General features: G+C 42.4%; 1 protein-coding gene across 1 annotated transcript in view; it reads right to left on the bottom strand.

Moving 5' to 3' along the window:
- LOC106602443 (nesprin-3) overlaps window positions 1-16624 on the bottom strand; it is a 48924-nt gene that overhangs the window by 20573 nt on the left and 11727 nt on the right. Inside the window, exons 6-8 of the mRNA XM_014195100.3 lie at window positions 13193-13348; window positions 12647-12994; window positions 2358-2494 (exon numbers count right to left, since the gene is read on the bottom strand). Of these exons, the coding sequence (XP_014050575.3) occupies window positions 2358-2494; window positions 12647-12994; window positions 13193-13348 (641 nt within the window). The remainder of the gene's footprint in view (window positions 1-2357; window positions 2495-12646; window positions 12995-13192; window positions 13349-16624) is intronic.

The following is a 16624-nucleotide window of genomic DNA, read 5'->3' on the forward strand; positions in this document are numbered from 1 at the left end:
TGTGTATATATATATATATATATATACATATACACACAGTAAAAAGTCAGAGGAAAAATGCAGCTTATACATTTAGCCTGTTACACTAAGACCAAGTAATAACTGTACGTTTCAAGAAATTATTCTGTTATAGAACAGCATAGACATCCTGTCTTTCCCTATAGAGAGAGCAAAGACTGTTTGCATTAATTATCATACAACATCAAAAGCAAATCCGTAAGGGAAGGTGGAATAAATTGAGCCATGTTTTTACATTCAGCATCACTCCGTCAAGGGGAACATAGTATTCTTTCTAACAAAGATATCTACACGTATTTCAGGATGTTGTGTATCCCTGGGAATAATCAGAATATAGGTAAACGGTTTTGAAAACATACACTACATGACCAAAACTATGTGGACACTTACTCATCGAACATCTCATTCCAAAATCATGGGCATTAATATGGAGTTGGTCCCCCCATTGCTGCTATAACAGCAAAGGGGGGAGCATGGCTTCTCTCCTGTTCTGTGAGCTTGTGTGGCCTACTACTTCGCGGATGAGCTGTTGCTGCTCCTAGACATTTCCACTTCACAATAACAGCACTTAGAGTTGACCCGGGCAGCTCTAGCAGGGCAGAAATTTAACTAACTGCTTATTGGAAAGGTGGCATCCCATGTCTGTGCCACACTGAAAGTCACTGAGCTCTTCAGTAAAGCCATTCTACTGCCAATGTGTTTCTACGAAGATTGCATGGCTGTGTGCTTGATTTTATACACCTGTCAGCAACGGGTATGGCTGAAATAGCAGAATCCACAAATTTGAAGGGGTGTCCACATACTTTTGTATTTAGAGTACCGTCAAAATGTTTGACTTCTTTATTTGGATTATTTTCTACATTGTAGAATAATAGTGAAGACAAAGTAGCCACCCTTTGAATTGATGACAGCTTTGCACATTCTTGGTCTCTCAACCAGCTTCATGAGGAAGTCACCTGGAATGCATTTCAATGAACAGGTGTGCCTTGTTAAAAGTTTGTTTGTGGAATTTCTTTCCTTAATGCATTTGAGTCAATCGGCTGTGTTGTGACAAGAAGATAGCCCTATTCGGTAAAAGTCCAAGTCCATATTATGGCAAGAACAGCTCAAATAAGCAAAGAGAAATGACAGTCCATCATTTACTTTAAGACATGAAGGTCAGTCAATTTGGAAAATGTAAAAGAACTTTGAAAGTTTCTTCAAGTGCAGTCGCAAAAACCATGATGAAACTGGCTCTCGGGAGGACCGCCAAAGGAAAGGAAGACCAAGCGTTACCTCTGCTGCAGAGGAAAGGTTCATTAGAGTTAACTGCACCTCAGATTGCAGCTCAAATAAATGCTTCATAGAGTTCAAGTAACAGACACATCTCAACATCAACTGTTCAGAGGAGACTGCGTGAATCAGGCCTTCATGGTCGAATTGCTGCAAAGAAACCACTACTAAAAGGACACCAATAAGGAGAATAAACTTGCTTGGGCAAAGAAACACGAGCAATGGACATTAGACCGGTGGAAATCTGGCCTTTGGTCTAACGAGTCCAAATTTGAGATTTTTGGTTCCAACCGCCGTGTCTTTGTGAGACGCAGAGTATGTGAACGGATGATCTCCGCATGTGTGGTTCCCACTATGAATCATGGAGGTGGTGGTGTGATGGTGCTTTGCTGGTGACACTGTCAGTGATTTATTTAGAATTCAAGGCACACTTAACCAGGTTGTGTAAGGGCTATTTGACCAAGAAGGAGAGTGATGGAGTGCTGCATCAGATGACCTGGCCTCCACAATCCCCCGACCTCAACCAAATTGAGATGGTTTGGGATGAGTTGGACTGCAGAGTGAAGGAAAAGCAGCCAACAAGTGCTCAGCATATGTGGGAACTCCTTCAAGACTGTTGGAAAAGCATCCCAGGTGAAGCTGGTTGAGAAAATGCCAAGAGTGTGCAAAGCTGTCATCAAGGCAAAGTGTGGCTACTTTGAAGAATCTGAAATATATTTTGACTTGTTTCACACTGTTTTGGTTACTATATGATCCCATATGTGTTATTTCATAGTTTTGATGTCTTCACTATTATTCTATTATGTAGAAAATAGTAAACAAAGAAAAACCCTTGAATGAGTAGACAGGTACTGTATATATAGTGTATCTGATAAGTCCATTATTTGCTACCTAGACTTGAAGCAAATTCTGCTGAACCATCCCTGTAAAGGTGAATCTCAATAGTCTAAAATAGGAAAAGTACTCGCAGAGCTTATTTTTTTTAATTCTCATAAATCTTAAAAAGCACCTTCCTCTCCATCGTCACTCTTCTTCTACACTGTGATGCGCTCTGAGTGTCCACTCACCTCTGGTGCTCCTTCACTACAGCCAGGACGTCATCAGAGAGATGCCGGGAATCTTGGGAAAAGCGGAAGAGTTCTTTAAGCTGGGCCTTGATGTTCTCCACCTGGGATTCCTCTGCTGACAGAGTATTCCGGACATTCTGAGGGGAATACCAAAAGGGAAAATCAGAACAATTGTTTAAAAATCTAATCACAGAGACCAGCCTGGGCACCTGGCAACTCGCTCTCTACACACAAAACACACACCAACAACAAAAACTAGCTAAAACTGGCGAGTGTAGAGAGTATAGAGATATTGTTATCCACGTCGGCACCAACGTCGGCACCAACGATGTTAGGATGAAACAGTCAGAGGTCACCAAGCGCAACATAGCTTCAGCGTGTAAATCAGCTAGAAAGATGTGTCGGCATCGATTAATTGTCTCTGGCCCCCTCCCAGTTAGGGGGAGTGATGAGCTCTACAGCAGAGTCTCACAACTCAATCGCTGGTTGAAAACTGTTTTCTGCCCCTCCCAAAAGATAGAATTTGTAGATAATTGGCCCTCTTTCTGGGACTCACCCACAAACAGGACCAAGCCTGGCCTGTTGAGGAGTGACGGACTCCATCCTAGCTGGAGGGGTGCTCTTATCTTATCTACGAACATAGACAGGGCTCTAGCTCCACAATGAAATAGGGTGCAGGCCAGGCAGCAGGCTGTTAGCCAGCCTGCCAGCTTAGTGGAGTCTGCCACTAGCACAGTCAGCGTAGTCAGCTCAGCTTTCCCCATTGAGACCGTGTCTGTGCCTCGATCTAGGTTGGGCAAAATTAAAAATGGCGGTGTTCGCTTTAGCAATCTCACTAGTATAAAGACCTCCTCCATTCCTGCCATTATTGAAAGAGATTGTGATACCTCACATCTCAAAATTGGGTTACTTAATGTTAGATCCCTCACTTCCAAGGCAGTTATAGTCAATGAACTAATCACTGATAATAATCTTGATGTGATTGGCCTGACTGAAACATGGCTTAAGCCTGATGAATTTACTGTGTTAAATGAGGCCTCACCCCCAGGTTACATTAGTGACCATACCCCCCGTGCATCCGGCAAAGGCGGAGGTGTTGCTAACATTTACGATAGCAAATTTCAATTTACAAAAAAAAAACCAGCAATGACGTTTTCGTCTTTTGAGCTTCTAGTCATGAAATCTATGCAGCCTACTCACTCACTTTTTATAGCTACTGTTTATAGGCCTCCTGGGCCATATGCAGTGTTCCTCACTGAGTTCCCTGAATTCCTATCGGATCTTGTAGTCATAGCAGATAATATTCTAATTTTTGGTGACTTTAACATTCACATGGAAAAGTCCACAGACCCACTCCAAAAGGCTTTCGGAGCCATCATCGACTCAGTGGGTTTTGTCCAACATGTCTCTGGACCTACTCACTGCCACAGTCATACTCTGGACCTAGTTTTGTCCCATGGAATAAATGTTGTGGATCTAAATGTTTTTCCTCATAATCCTGGACTATCGGACCACCATTTTATTACGTTTGCAATTGCAACAAATAATCTGCTCAGACCCCAACCAAGGAGCATTAAAAGTCGTGCTATAAATTCTCAGACAACCCAAAGATTCCTTGATGCCCTTCCAGACTGCCTCTGCCTACCCAAGGACGTCAGAGGACAAAAATCAGTTAACCACCTAACCGAGGAACTCAATTTAACCTTGCGCAATACCCTAGATGCAGTTGCACCCCTAAAAACTAAAAACATCTGTCATAAGAAACTAGCTCCCTGGTATACAGAAAATACACGAGCTCTGAAGCAAGCTTCCAGAAAATTGGAACGGAAATGGCGCCACACCAAACTGGAAGTCTTCCGACTAGCTTGGAAAGACAGTACCGTGCAGTATCGAAGAGCCCTTACTGCTGCTCGATCATCCTATTTTTCCAACTTAATTGAGGAAAATAAGAACAATCCGAAATTTCTTTTTGATACTGTCGCAAAGCTAACTAAAAAGCAGCCTTCGCAAATGGAGGATGGCTTTCACTTCAGCAGTAATACATTTATGAACTTCTTTGAGGAAAAGATCATGATCATTAGAAAGCAAATTACAGACTCCTCTTTAAATCTGGGTATTCCTCCAAAGCTCCATTGTCCTGAGTCTGCACAACTCTGCCAGGACCTAGGATCAAGGGAGATACTAAAGTGTTTTAGTACTATATCTCTTGACGCAATGATGAAAATAATCATGGCCTCCAAACCCTCAAGCTGCATACTGGACCCTATTCCAACTAAACTACTGAAAGAGCTGCTTCCTGTGCTTGGCCCTCCTATGTTGAACATAATAAACGGCTCTCTATCCACCGGATGTGTACCAAGCTCACTAAAAGTGGCAGTAATAAAGCCTCTCTTGAAAAAGCCGAATCTTGATCCAGAAATTATAAAAAACTATCGGCCTATATCGAATCTTCCATTCCTCTCAAAAATTTTAGAAAAAGCTGTTGCACAGCAACTCACTGCCTTCCTGAAGACAAACAATGTATACGAAACGCTTCAGTCTGGTTTTAGACCCCATCATAGCACTGAGACTGCACTTGTGAAGGTGGTAAATGACCTTTTAATGACGTCAGACCGAGGCTCTGCATCTGTCCTCGTGCTCCTAGATCTTAGTGCCGCTTTTGATACCATCGATCACCACATTCTTTTGGAGAGATTGGAAACCCAAATTGGTCTACATGGACAAGTTCTGGCCTGGTTTAGATCTTATCTGTCGGAAAGATATCAGTTTGTCTCTGTGAATGGTTTGTCCTCTGACAAATCAATTGTAAATTTCGGTGTTCCTCAAGGTTCCATTTTAGGACCACTATTGTTTTCACTATATATTTTACCTCTTGGGGATGTCATTCGAAAACATAATGTTACATTTCACTGCTATGCGGACGACACACAGCTGTACATTTCAATGAAACATGGTGAAGCCCCAAAATTGCCCTCGCTAGAAGCCTGTGTTTCAGACATAAAGAAGTGGATGGCTGCAAACTTTCTACTTTTAAACTCGGACAAAACAGAGATGCTTGTTCTAGGTCCCAAGAAACAAAGAGATCTTCTGTTGAATCTGACAATTAATCTGGATGGTTGTACAGTCGTCTCAAATAAAACTGTGAAGGACCTCGGCGTTACTCTGGACCCTGATCTCTCTTTTGAAGAACATATCAAGACTGTTTCAAGGACAGCTTTTTTCCATCTACGTAACATTGCAAAAATCAGAAATTTTCAGTCCAAAAATGACGCAGAAAAATTCATCCATGCTTTTGTTACTTCTAGGCTGGACTACTGCAATGCTCTACTTTCCGGCTACCCGGATAAAGCACTAAATAAACTTCAGTTAGTGCTAAATACGGCTGCTAGAATCCTGACTAGAACCAAAAAATTGTATCATATTACTCCAGTGCTAGCCTCCCTACACTGGCTTCCTGTTAAGGCAAGGGCTGATTTCAAGGTTTTACTGCTAACCTACAAAGCATTACATGGGCTTGCTCCTACCTATCTTTCCGATTTGGTCCTGCCGTACATACCTACACGTACGCTACGGTCACAAGACGCAGGCCTCCCAATTGTCCCTAGAATTTCTAAGCAGGTAGGAGGTAGGGCTTTCTCCTATAGAGCTCCATTTTTATGGAATGGTCTGCCTACCAATGTGAGAGACGCAGACTCAGTCTCAACCTTTAAGTCTTTACTGAAGACTTATCTCTTCAGTAGGTCCTATGATTAAGTATAGTCTGGCCCAGGAGTGTGAAGGTGAACGGAAAGGCTGGAGCAACGAACCGCCCTTGCTGTCTCTGCCTTGCCGGTTCCCCTCTTTCCACTGGGATTCTCTGCCTCTAACCCTTTTACAGGGGCTGAGTCACTGGCCTACTGGTGTTCTTCCATGCCGTCCATGGGAGGGGTGCGTCACTTGAGTGGGTTGAGTCACTGACGTGGTCTTCCCCCCTTTGGTTGTGCCATGGCGGAGATCGTTGTGGGCTATACTCGGCCTTGTCTTAGGACGGTAAGTTGGTGGTTGGAGACATCCCTCTAGTGGTGTGGGGGCTGTGCTTTGGCAAAGTGGGTGGGGTTATATCCTGCCTGTTTGGCCCTGTCCGGGGGTATCATCGGATGGGGCCACAGTGTCTTCTGATCCCTCCTGTCTCAGCCTCCAGTATTTATGCTGCAGTAGTTTATGTGTCGGGGGGCTAGGGTCAGTCTGTTACATCTGGAGTATTTCTCTTGTCTTATCCGGTGTCCTGTGTGTATTTAAATATGCTCTCTCTAATTCTCTCTTTCTGTCTTTCTCTCGGAGGACCTGAGCCCTAGGACCATGCCTCAGGACTACCTGGTATGATGACTCCTTGCTGTCCCCAGTCCACCTGGCCGTGCTGCTGCTCCAGTTTCAACTGTTCTGCCTGCGGCTATGGAACCCTGACCTGTTCACCGGACGTGCTTGTTGCACCCTCGACAACTACTATGATTATTATTATTTGACCATGCTGGTCATTTATGAACATTTTAACATTTTGACCATGTTCTGTTATAATATCCACCCTGCACAGCCAGAAGAGGACTGGCCACCCCTCATAGCCTGGTTCCTCTCTAGGTTTCTTCCTAGGTTTTTGGCCTTTCTAGGGAGTTTTTCCTAGGGAGTTTTTCCTAACCACCGTGCTTCTTTCACATGCTTTGCTTGCTGTTTGGGGTTTTAGGCTGGGTTTCTGTACAGCACTTTGAGAATATCAGCTGATGTACGAAGGGCTATATAAAAATAAATTTGATTGATTTGATTTGAAAAACAACCAAATTGTGATAAACACCAACTTAATTTCCTCCTTAGTGCCAGAGTTAAACTGCTATACAAGATCTTTCTCCCATAGAAGAGAAAATGTTTAAACTAGATGTAATTCACGTTAATGTCAAGCAATTTTAAGCCACTATTGCAATCCTCCTTGACAAGGGTGAAATTCACCTCAGTGGAATGAAAGCAGCAGGGACAAAGTGGCCTCTGATGCTGTAATTGGTTAAGTGGATTTTTCTAGACCAGGGGTCTCTCACCTTTTCTAGGATGAGAGCTACTTTTACAAATTGAAACCTTGCGAGCTACTCATTTTAAAATAAAAAAAATAATCTCTTCTCCACTACCCTGCAACTCTACCATTGGTCCTTGGTGTACAATATATTTTGTCAATAGACCTGGTAAAATAATGGGTAATCAACAACTCTAAGGGGGCCCACAAAAATAATATTTTCTTGGTTTTATTTTTCCTGTTTTTTTTTTGTATTTTTTAATTCCGTTTTTTTTCATCCTCAATATTACAATTATTCATAGAGAAACAATGAAAATGGATGTCCATGTCAATGCTTAAATCACATCAGAAGACCATTTTTGAAGTCTAGAGAAATGTTTTGGTCTGGCGATGCTTCTGCGTTAGGCCTACAAAATATTAGGCCTAGAAAATACAGCATGTGTTGATTGAACAACCCAATTTTGCTGCAGCACGTCATGGCAGAGTTTGCAAAACAATCCCCACCCAATTGATACAAATAATCTTGATATTGTCCTGTCAGGTAAAACTACTTTGCGGTTAACATTATAAGGTTTTGGGGGAAAGTCTGTCTTCCCACAAGATGGTTATCATTAGCATCGCTTAATGGCTACATACAGAGTGATAGACAAATGCGCGCACCAAACAGAGAGACGGGCAATATTGCTGGAAATTAATTGGCAGATAGTGTTACATTTGGCTTTTTAAGGCAATAGTGGCTAACCAGGGGTGGGATAATGTCAATGTGGCTTTGATATTATGAGAGAGTTTGCGATGGAACACGTGAAAAAAAACATTTTCAGAATTTATTGGCAAGCTACTCATAGGTGGGCCACGAGCTACTGGTAGCTCACGATTTAGCTGTTGGAGACGCCTGGGTCCAGATTCACAAAACACTTCTTACGCAAAAAATTAACCAGTCAAGGTATAGGCGGCAGTATTTTCGATTTCGGATGAAAAGCGTGCCCAGAGTAAACTGCCTAATACTTGGGCCCAGAGTCAAATATGTGCATATCATTAGTAGATTTGGATAGTTTTAGAAACTTCAGTGTGTTTTCTGTTTGAATGATGTCTGTGAGTATAACAGAACTCTTATGGCAGGCAAAACCCTGAGAAAAAATCCAACCACGAAGTGGGAAATCTGATGCTTGTAGTCTTTTCAAGTCATTGCCAATCTAACACACAGTGACTGAGGGTTCATTTTGCACTTCCTAAGGCTTCCACTAGATGTCAACAGTCTTTAAAACCTTGTTTCAGGCTTTTGCAGTGAACAGAGAGCGAACAAGAAGGCCGGGAAGTTCGTGACCCAGAAAATGACATGAGTTCATTGGCGTGCCTTCATGTGATGAGGTAGCTGTGTTCCATAACGTTTTTCAAGACATTGGAATCGTCCGGTTGGAATATTATTGAAGTTTTATGTTAAAAAGGCCCTAAAGATTGATGCTATACAACGTTTGACATGTTTCAACGAAGGTAAATATAACTTTTTTTGACTTTTCGTCGTGAAATTTTCGGCGCGCTTCCTACATTTGGAGTAGCTTACTGAACGCGCAAACAACAAGGAGGTATTTGGACATAAACTATGGACTTTATCGAACAAAACAACATTTATTGTGGACCCGGGATTCCTGGAAGTGCCTTCTGATGAAGATCATCAAAGGTAAGTGAATATTTCTAATGCTATTTATGATTTTAGATGACTCCAAAATGGCAGGTATCAGTATTGTATGATGTATTTTTCTGAGCGCCGTACTCAGATTATTGCAAAGTGTGCTTTCCCCGTGAAGCTTTTTTGAAATCTGTCACAGCGGTTGCATTCAGGAGATGTTCATCTATAATTCTTTGAATAACAGTTTAATATTCTATCAACGTTTATGATGAGTATTTTTGTAAATTGTTGTGCTGATTCACCGGGAGTTTTGGAAGAAAAATATTTTCTGAAGATCACGCGCCAATGTAAAATGGGGTTTTTGGATATAAATATGAACTTTATCGAACAAAACATACATGTATTGTGTAACATTGAGTCCTAGGAGTGTCATCTTATGAAGATAGTCAAAGGTTAGTACTTCATTTTAGCTGTATTTATGGTTTTTGTGACCCTTCTCCTGCTTGGAAAATGGCTGTGTGGTTTTTCTTGTGTTGGCACTGTCCTAACATAATCTAACTTTATGCTTTCGCCGTAAAGCCTTTTTGAAATCGGACAATGTGGTTGGATTAAGGAGAGGTTTATCTTTAAAATGGTGTAAAATACACTGCTCAAAAAAATAAAGGGAACACTTAAACAACACAATGTAACTCCAAGTCAATCACACTTCTGTGAAATCAAACTGTCCACTTAGGAAGCAACACTGATTGACAAATGTCACATGCTGTTGTGCAAATGGAATAGAGAACAGGTGGAAATTATAGGCAATTAGCAAGACACCCCCAATAAAAGAGTGGTTCTGCAGGTGGGGACCACAGACCACTTCTCAGTTCCTATGCTTCCTGGCTGATGTTTTGGTCACTTTTGAATGCTGGTGGTGCTTTTACTCTAGTGGTAGCATGAGAGAGTCTACAACCCACACAAGTGGCTCAGGTAGTGCAGCTCATCCAGGATGGCACATCAATGCGAGCTGTGGCAAGAAGGTTTGCTGTGTCTGTCAGCGTAGTGTCCAGAGCATGGAGGCGCTACCAAGAGACAGGCCAGTACATCAGGAGACGTGGAGGAGGCCGTAGGAGGGCAACAACCCAGCAGCAGGACCGCTACTGTCAGAGCCCTGTAAAATGACCTCCAGCAGGCCACAAATGTGCATGTGTCTGCTCAAACGGTCAGAAACAGACTCCATGAGGGTGGTATGAGGGCCCGACGTCCAAAGGTGGGGGGTTGTGCTTACAGCCCAACACCGTGCAGGACGTTTGGCATTTGCCAGAGAACACCAAGATTGGCAAATTCGCCACTGGGCGCCCTGTGCTCTTCAGCAGATGGAAAGCAGGTTCACACTGAGCATGTGACAAACGTGAAAGAGTCTGGAGACGCCGTGGAGAACGTTCTGCTGCCTGCAACATCCTCCAGCATGACCGGTTTGGCGGTGGGTCAGTCATGGTGTGGGGTGGCATTTTTTGGGGGGGCCGCACAGCCCTCCATGTACTCGCCAGAGGTAGCCTGACTGCCATTAGGTACCGAGATGAGATCCTCAGACCCCTTGTGAGACCATATGCTGGTGCGGTTGGCCCTGGCTTCCTCCTAATGCAAGACAATGCTAGACCTCATGTGGCTGGAGTGTGTCAGCAGTTCCTGCAAGAGGAAGGCATTGATGCTATGGACTGGCCCGCCCGTTCCCCAGACCTGAATCCAATTGAGCACATCTGGGACATCATGTCTCGCTCCATCCACCAACGCCACGTTGCACCACAGACTGTCCAGGAGTTGGCGGATGCTTTAGTCCAGGTCTGGGAGGAGATCCCTCAGGAGACCATCCGCCACCTCATCAGGAGCATGCCCAGGCGTTGTAGGGAGGTCATACAGGCACGTGGAGGCCACACACACTACTGTGCCTCATTTTGACTTGTTTTAAGGACATTACATCAAAGTTGGATCAGCCTGTAGTGTGGTTTTCCACTTTAATTTTGAGTGTGACTCCAAATCCAGACCTCCATGGGTTGATAAATTGGATTTCCATTGATTATTTTTGTGTGATTTTGTTGTCAGCACATTCAACTATGTAAAGAAAAAAGTATTTAAGATTATTTCTTTCATTCAGATCTAGGATGTGTTGTTTAAGTGTTCCCTTTATTTTTTTGAGCAGTATAGTTGTTTGTTTGAGAACTTTGAATTATGACATTTTGTGGTTTTGAATTCGGCCCTCTGATTTCTCACTGGCTGTTGAATATTGTGAACCGTGGGTGGGACGGTAGCGTCCCACGTAGCCCTGAGAAGTTAAGATGCTTCTTAATTAAGAAAAAAAAAGTTCATAAGGTAAGTGCAATTCCTCAACAATATCTTAAGATTGAATGATTTTCTTAAACTTCTGAAATATCTTCTTACACCTTCTTAAGATGTTTGTTGCTAGGCAACCATTTTAGCTAACTATGTAGCTAGCAATAGCAATCATGTTAGCATATTTCTTACTGAGATTACTGTTCTAAAACATGTTCTTGGGTTTAAAATAATCAAATAATAATCTCAAGTTTGAGAGTGAATTAAACATTGAATTGATTTCATGAGCTTTTTCTCTCACTGCCCTGAGTGTTTAGCTATCTTGGAATTCAAACATTTCCAATAACTTTATTTTCTAAATCTATTTTCTTAACTTTTTTGCTAAATGAGAAACATACTGTAAGAAATAGTGCAATACATTTTCCAATAACCTTTTTGAGAAACAGCAACTTTGCTTAACTTTCATTTTAAATCTATAGTTAAAGAAAAATAAATGGCAGTTAAGAAGACCTTTCTTCTTAAGAAGGTTTTGTGAATCTGGGCCCTGGTCTAGACACTGGGATAAAATGACTATACTAATTGTTTTGGCCTCTGTCAAATCTTATCACTCTTCTGCTAGCTTTTGTTTCTCAAACTGATAGCTTCCGAGCCCTATGTCCTCTCCATCTACAGTCCTAAATGGAACCCTATTCCCTACATAGTGCACTACTTTTCACCAGAACCCTATGATCTGAAAATACAGGACAGGTAAAAGTATTTTATTGAAAGCCTATGTAGGCATTTCCTTGCATCTGTCCAATTCTTTGACATCAGTAAATTGAAGGAGATTAGAAGAGGAATGAAGCCACTTCAGACAATCAATACAAATCCATAGACTGTGGGAACCTGCCCCACAGCACCTGCACACAACAGGTACGTTTTGACTGTGAGGATACAATACCATCCCACAACCATTATCTTCTATGTCATCTCCACCACACCTCTTCCAGGCATGTAGCCAGAGGGCCAATTCCTGCAAGGTAATAGTTAGAGCAACTTCCCATGCCGTGTCAGACCCTTATTGTAGCTAGTAACTAAAGCTGTAAGCCTTGGGTTGAGGAGTGAAATTGACAGAGAGACATTGAAAGAGAAAAAGAAAGCAAAGAACAAGTAAGGGGAAGGAGATAAGAGTGGAAAAGAGAAGGGTAAAAAAGGAAGGCAGAGGGAAGACTGGAGAGAGAGAGGTAGACAACAAGGAAATCAAATTAGAAAGAGAGCTAGCGAGAGAGAGAAAATGAGAACGAGAGAGAGACAGAGAGTGTGTATAAAGCCCACCATGTACTTCCTCCACTGCCCAACCATCTGTTCCTCTGTCCTGTCTCCCTCCATGGCTGTCTCCAGGTCTCTGGTCAGTCTGTGAAGCAGGTCCTGGAGCTGTGCGATGTCCTCCCCCAGGCGCTGGCAGTGGCTCTGGTACTGGCTCTGGGAGTCTAGGCTGCTCCTCAGGACCTCCCCAGCCTCACACAGGCTCTGTCGGAGCCTCTGCCAGGCCAGACGAAGCTCCTCCACCTCCTCCTCCACCACCTCCACCCCCCCGGGCGATGTGTTGGCCCGCACTGCCTCCGCCATGCCCTCGATGTGCTGCAGCGTCCGCTCCTCACTGGCCACACTGTCGTCCAGGGTCTGACAGAGGGGAGAGGAGTTATTCTGTGTCATGATACTTAATTCAAAGTGCATTAAAAATAACAAACTTTACAGTAAAACAATGTTTTATTTTTGTTTTGTTTTACGGCAAAAAGAAAAAAAGAACAGTGATGTGACTAGGGTGAACGCTCATTTGTCCCTCCCAGGAGTCGAATAACTAGGGTGTACTACTCTCACCTGTAGGGCTCGGAGATTGTTCTCGGCTGTGTCCTCTGTCTCAGTAAGTGTGTTCAGCTCCTTAGCCTTGGACACCAGCCAGGCCTGGAACTTTAGGACGTAGCTATGGTAAATCTGGTGCTCTTCAGCTATCTTCTGCAGCACCGACAGCCTCTCCTGTTGAAGGGGAAATCCACCCCTTTTTACCCTCATTCATCATCTCCAGCACCATACCAGGGTCTACATACAGTATTTGAAAATTACATGTTCCTAGATTCTGTAGGTTTAAAAGATAAGATGAAAACATTGCAAGAAAACTTTTAGAAAAAGCAACAGAAAATGCTCTATAATAACAGAGCTAGGAAATCCCATTGGTGTACTTGGTGAATTGTAGAATAGAATCGTATTCAGTGAGGGCCTACTAGCTTAGTGCCTTCAGAAAGTATTCACACCCCTTTGACTTTTTCCACATTTTGTTGCGTTACAGCCTGAATTTAAAATGGATTAAATTTAGATTTTATGTCACTGGCTTACACACAATAACCCATGATGTTAATGTGGAATTATGTTTGACATTTTTACAAATTCATAAAAAATAAGAAGCTAAAAATGTCTGGAGTCAATAAGTATTCAACACAATTATTGCAAGCCTAAATAAGTTCAGGAGTAAAAATGTGCTTAACAATTCACATAATAAGTTGCATGGACTCACTCTGTGGGCGATAAGTGTTTAACATGATTTTTGAATGATAAAAAAAGGAGGTATTTAACCTTTATTTAAGTCAGTTAAGAACAAACTCTTATTGACAATGACGGCCTACCCAGGCCAAACAAACCTGGACGATGCTGGGCCAATTGTGCACCGCACTATGGAACTCCCAGTCACAGCCGGTTGTGATACAGCCTGGAATCAAACCAGGGTCTGTAGTGACACCTCTAGCACTGAGATGCAGTGCCTTAGACCGCTGCGCCACTTGGGATATCTGTACCCCACACATAAAGATAATTGTAAGGTCCCTCAGTCGAGCAATGAATTTCAAACAGACTCAACCTCAAAGACCAGGGAGGTTTTCCAATGCCTCACAAAGAGAGGGCACCGATTGGTAGATGTGTAAAAAATAAAAAGAAACGCACATTGAATATCCCTTTGAGCGTGGTGAAGTTGTTCATTACACTGGATGGTGTATCAATACACCCAGTCACTACAAACATACAGACATCCTTCCTAACTCAGTCACCGGAGAGGAAGGAGACTGCTCAGGGATTAAAACAGTTAAGAGTTTAATAGCTGTGATAAGAGAAAACTGAGGATGGATCAACAACATTGCAGTTACTTCACAATACTAACCTAATTGACAGAGTGAAAAGAAGGAAGCCTGTACAGATAAAACTATTCCAAAACATGCAACAAGTGCCTTGTTGCAGCTGCAAAAAATGTGGCAAAGAAATTCACTTTTTTTCCGAATACAAAGCGTTATGTTTAGAGCAAATCCAATACAACACATTACAACAGTACCACTCTCTATATTTTCAAGCACAGTAGTGGTGGCTGCATCATGTTATGGGTATATTTGTAATCATTAAGGATTGGTTTGTTTTTTAGGATAAAAAAAAAAAAAGACGCAAAGCGGGTGAGCACAGGCAAAATCCTAGAGGAAAATCTGGTTCAGTCTGCTTTCCACCAGACACTGGAAGATGAATTCCCCTTTCAGCAGGACAATAACCTAAAACACAAGGCCAAACTTACACCGGAGCTTCTTACCAAGAACCATAGTGAATGTTCCTGAATGGCCTAGTTACAGTTTTGACTGAAATCTACTTGAAAATCAAGACCTGAAAACGGTTGTCTAGCAATGATCAACAATCAACTTGACAGAGCTTGAACAATTTTTTAAACAATAAATGGGCAAATGTTTCACAACCCAGGTGTGGAAAGCTCTTAGAGACTTACCCATGAAAGACTCACAGCTGTAATCGCTGCCACAGGTGATTCTAACATGTATTGACTCAGAGGGTTTGAATACTTATCTCTAGTCAAGATCTATTACTGTTTAATTTTTCATATATTCTTTACAAATGTTTTTGTTTTTAATCCACTTTGACAGAGTATGTTGGCAAAAAGTGACAGTTAAATCCATTGTAATCCCGCTTTGTAACGACAAAATGTAGAAAAGTCAAGGGGTGTGAATACTTTCTGAAGACACTGTAGAACTAGGTGGTTCTAGCTCCTTTCAAAGAATAGGGGAACAAATGTTTTCCTCTTTTGAGCAACAACCTCCATATGAAAGAGAATATAAATCATTAGAATGATATTCCCCCTTTGGACCAAACGCACAGCTCTGCCATGAGCTAAGCATGTTCAAACGGGCGAGGAGCACCGAAAGACTGTTCCCTTTGAAAGTAGAGACAGACAGGGAGAGGAGAGGACCGTTGTGGACTGTAAGATGTTTCAAAGACCTAGATGAAACAGAAAGAAACAGGAACGGCATTGCCTTGATTGTGTGACTACAGAAAAATAAAAAAGGACGTACACATCAAAAGAAGCTCGCAACAAATTGAAGAGTATTCACTAACAATGCTTAGAGACTCAAGTTACTCGACTCTGAGAACCTAGTTACTACCCTGCAGCCTGTCTGTCTGGAAATAATACCACTCAATGACAGCAACACGGTTTCGATCATTCTATTGTGTTCGCTATATAGCCTACCTTCGTCCAGATCCAAAATTCGAAATAATATCACGGGTCTGACAGTCATGGATTTCAGGTGTGTGTAATTTTAATTGACTTGTCCGGATTGACTAGTACAGGTCAGAACACGACTGCTGCAGTAGAAAGAAATAGATGTAATCATTTTTGCTGCTGCTCTTGCTTTTCACGACAGTGGCACGTGTAGCTTATTGTCGTTGTTGGCTAATCATCAAAGTGGCAATAGGCTACAGTCATAGAGCCTACATGTGTGGCAAGAGTTAGATATCTAATCAATGGAAAATGGAATTAAAATGACAATTAAAAGTTAAAAGGAAGAAGGATAGGCTACAACAACCAAGAGCCAACAGGTAGACTGCTACTTAATATTTTGAATGGAGTTATTCTTATTTGTAACTGTGTAGGACGAGAAAGCGCATGCCTCCATTAGCCTAGCTAGCTAACATTAGCTTCTCCAGTTTTAATGCAGTCAAGACAGGTAATAGGTAATCATATTTGATGATAAATAACCTAGCTATGGCAGCTATTAGTCTCCTATAGTGCGAGTCGTCTTGGTTGGTTGCGGGCTCTCGTCTCTCTCTCCATCCCCCCTGCTCACCATGTCACTTGCTCACACTCACAGTAGCCTACATACACAGCACGGCCCCTGCTAGAGCGTCAGCTCTCTCTACCTCCTCTCCCTCACGCTTTATCAGCTCTGGTTAATAAAGTATCTTAAAAATGAACTTTTCTGCTGCTTCCCTCAC

This window comes from Salmo salar, chromosome 01 (genome assembly GCF_965601325.2).
Source record: "Salmo salar chromosome 01, fSalSal1, whole genome shotgun sequence".
Lineage (NCBI taxonomy): Eukaryota > Metazoa > Chordata > Actinopteri > Salmoniformes > Salmonidae > Salmo > Salmo salar.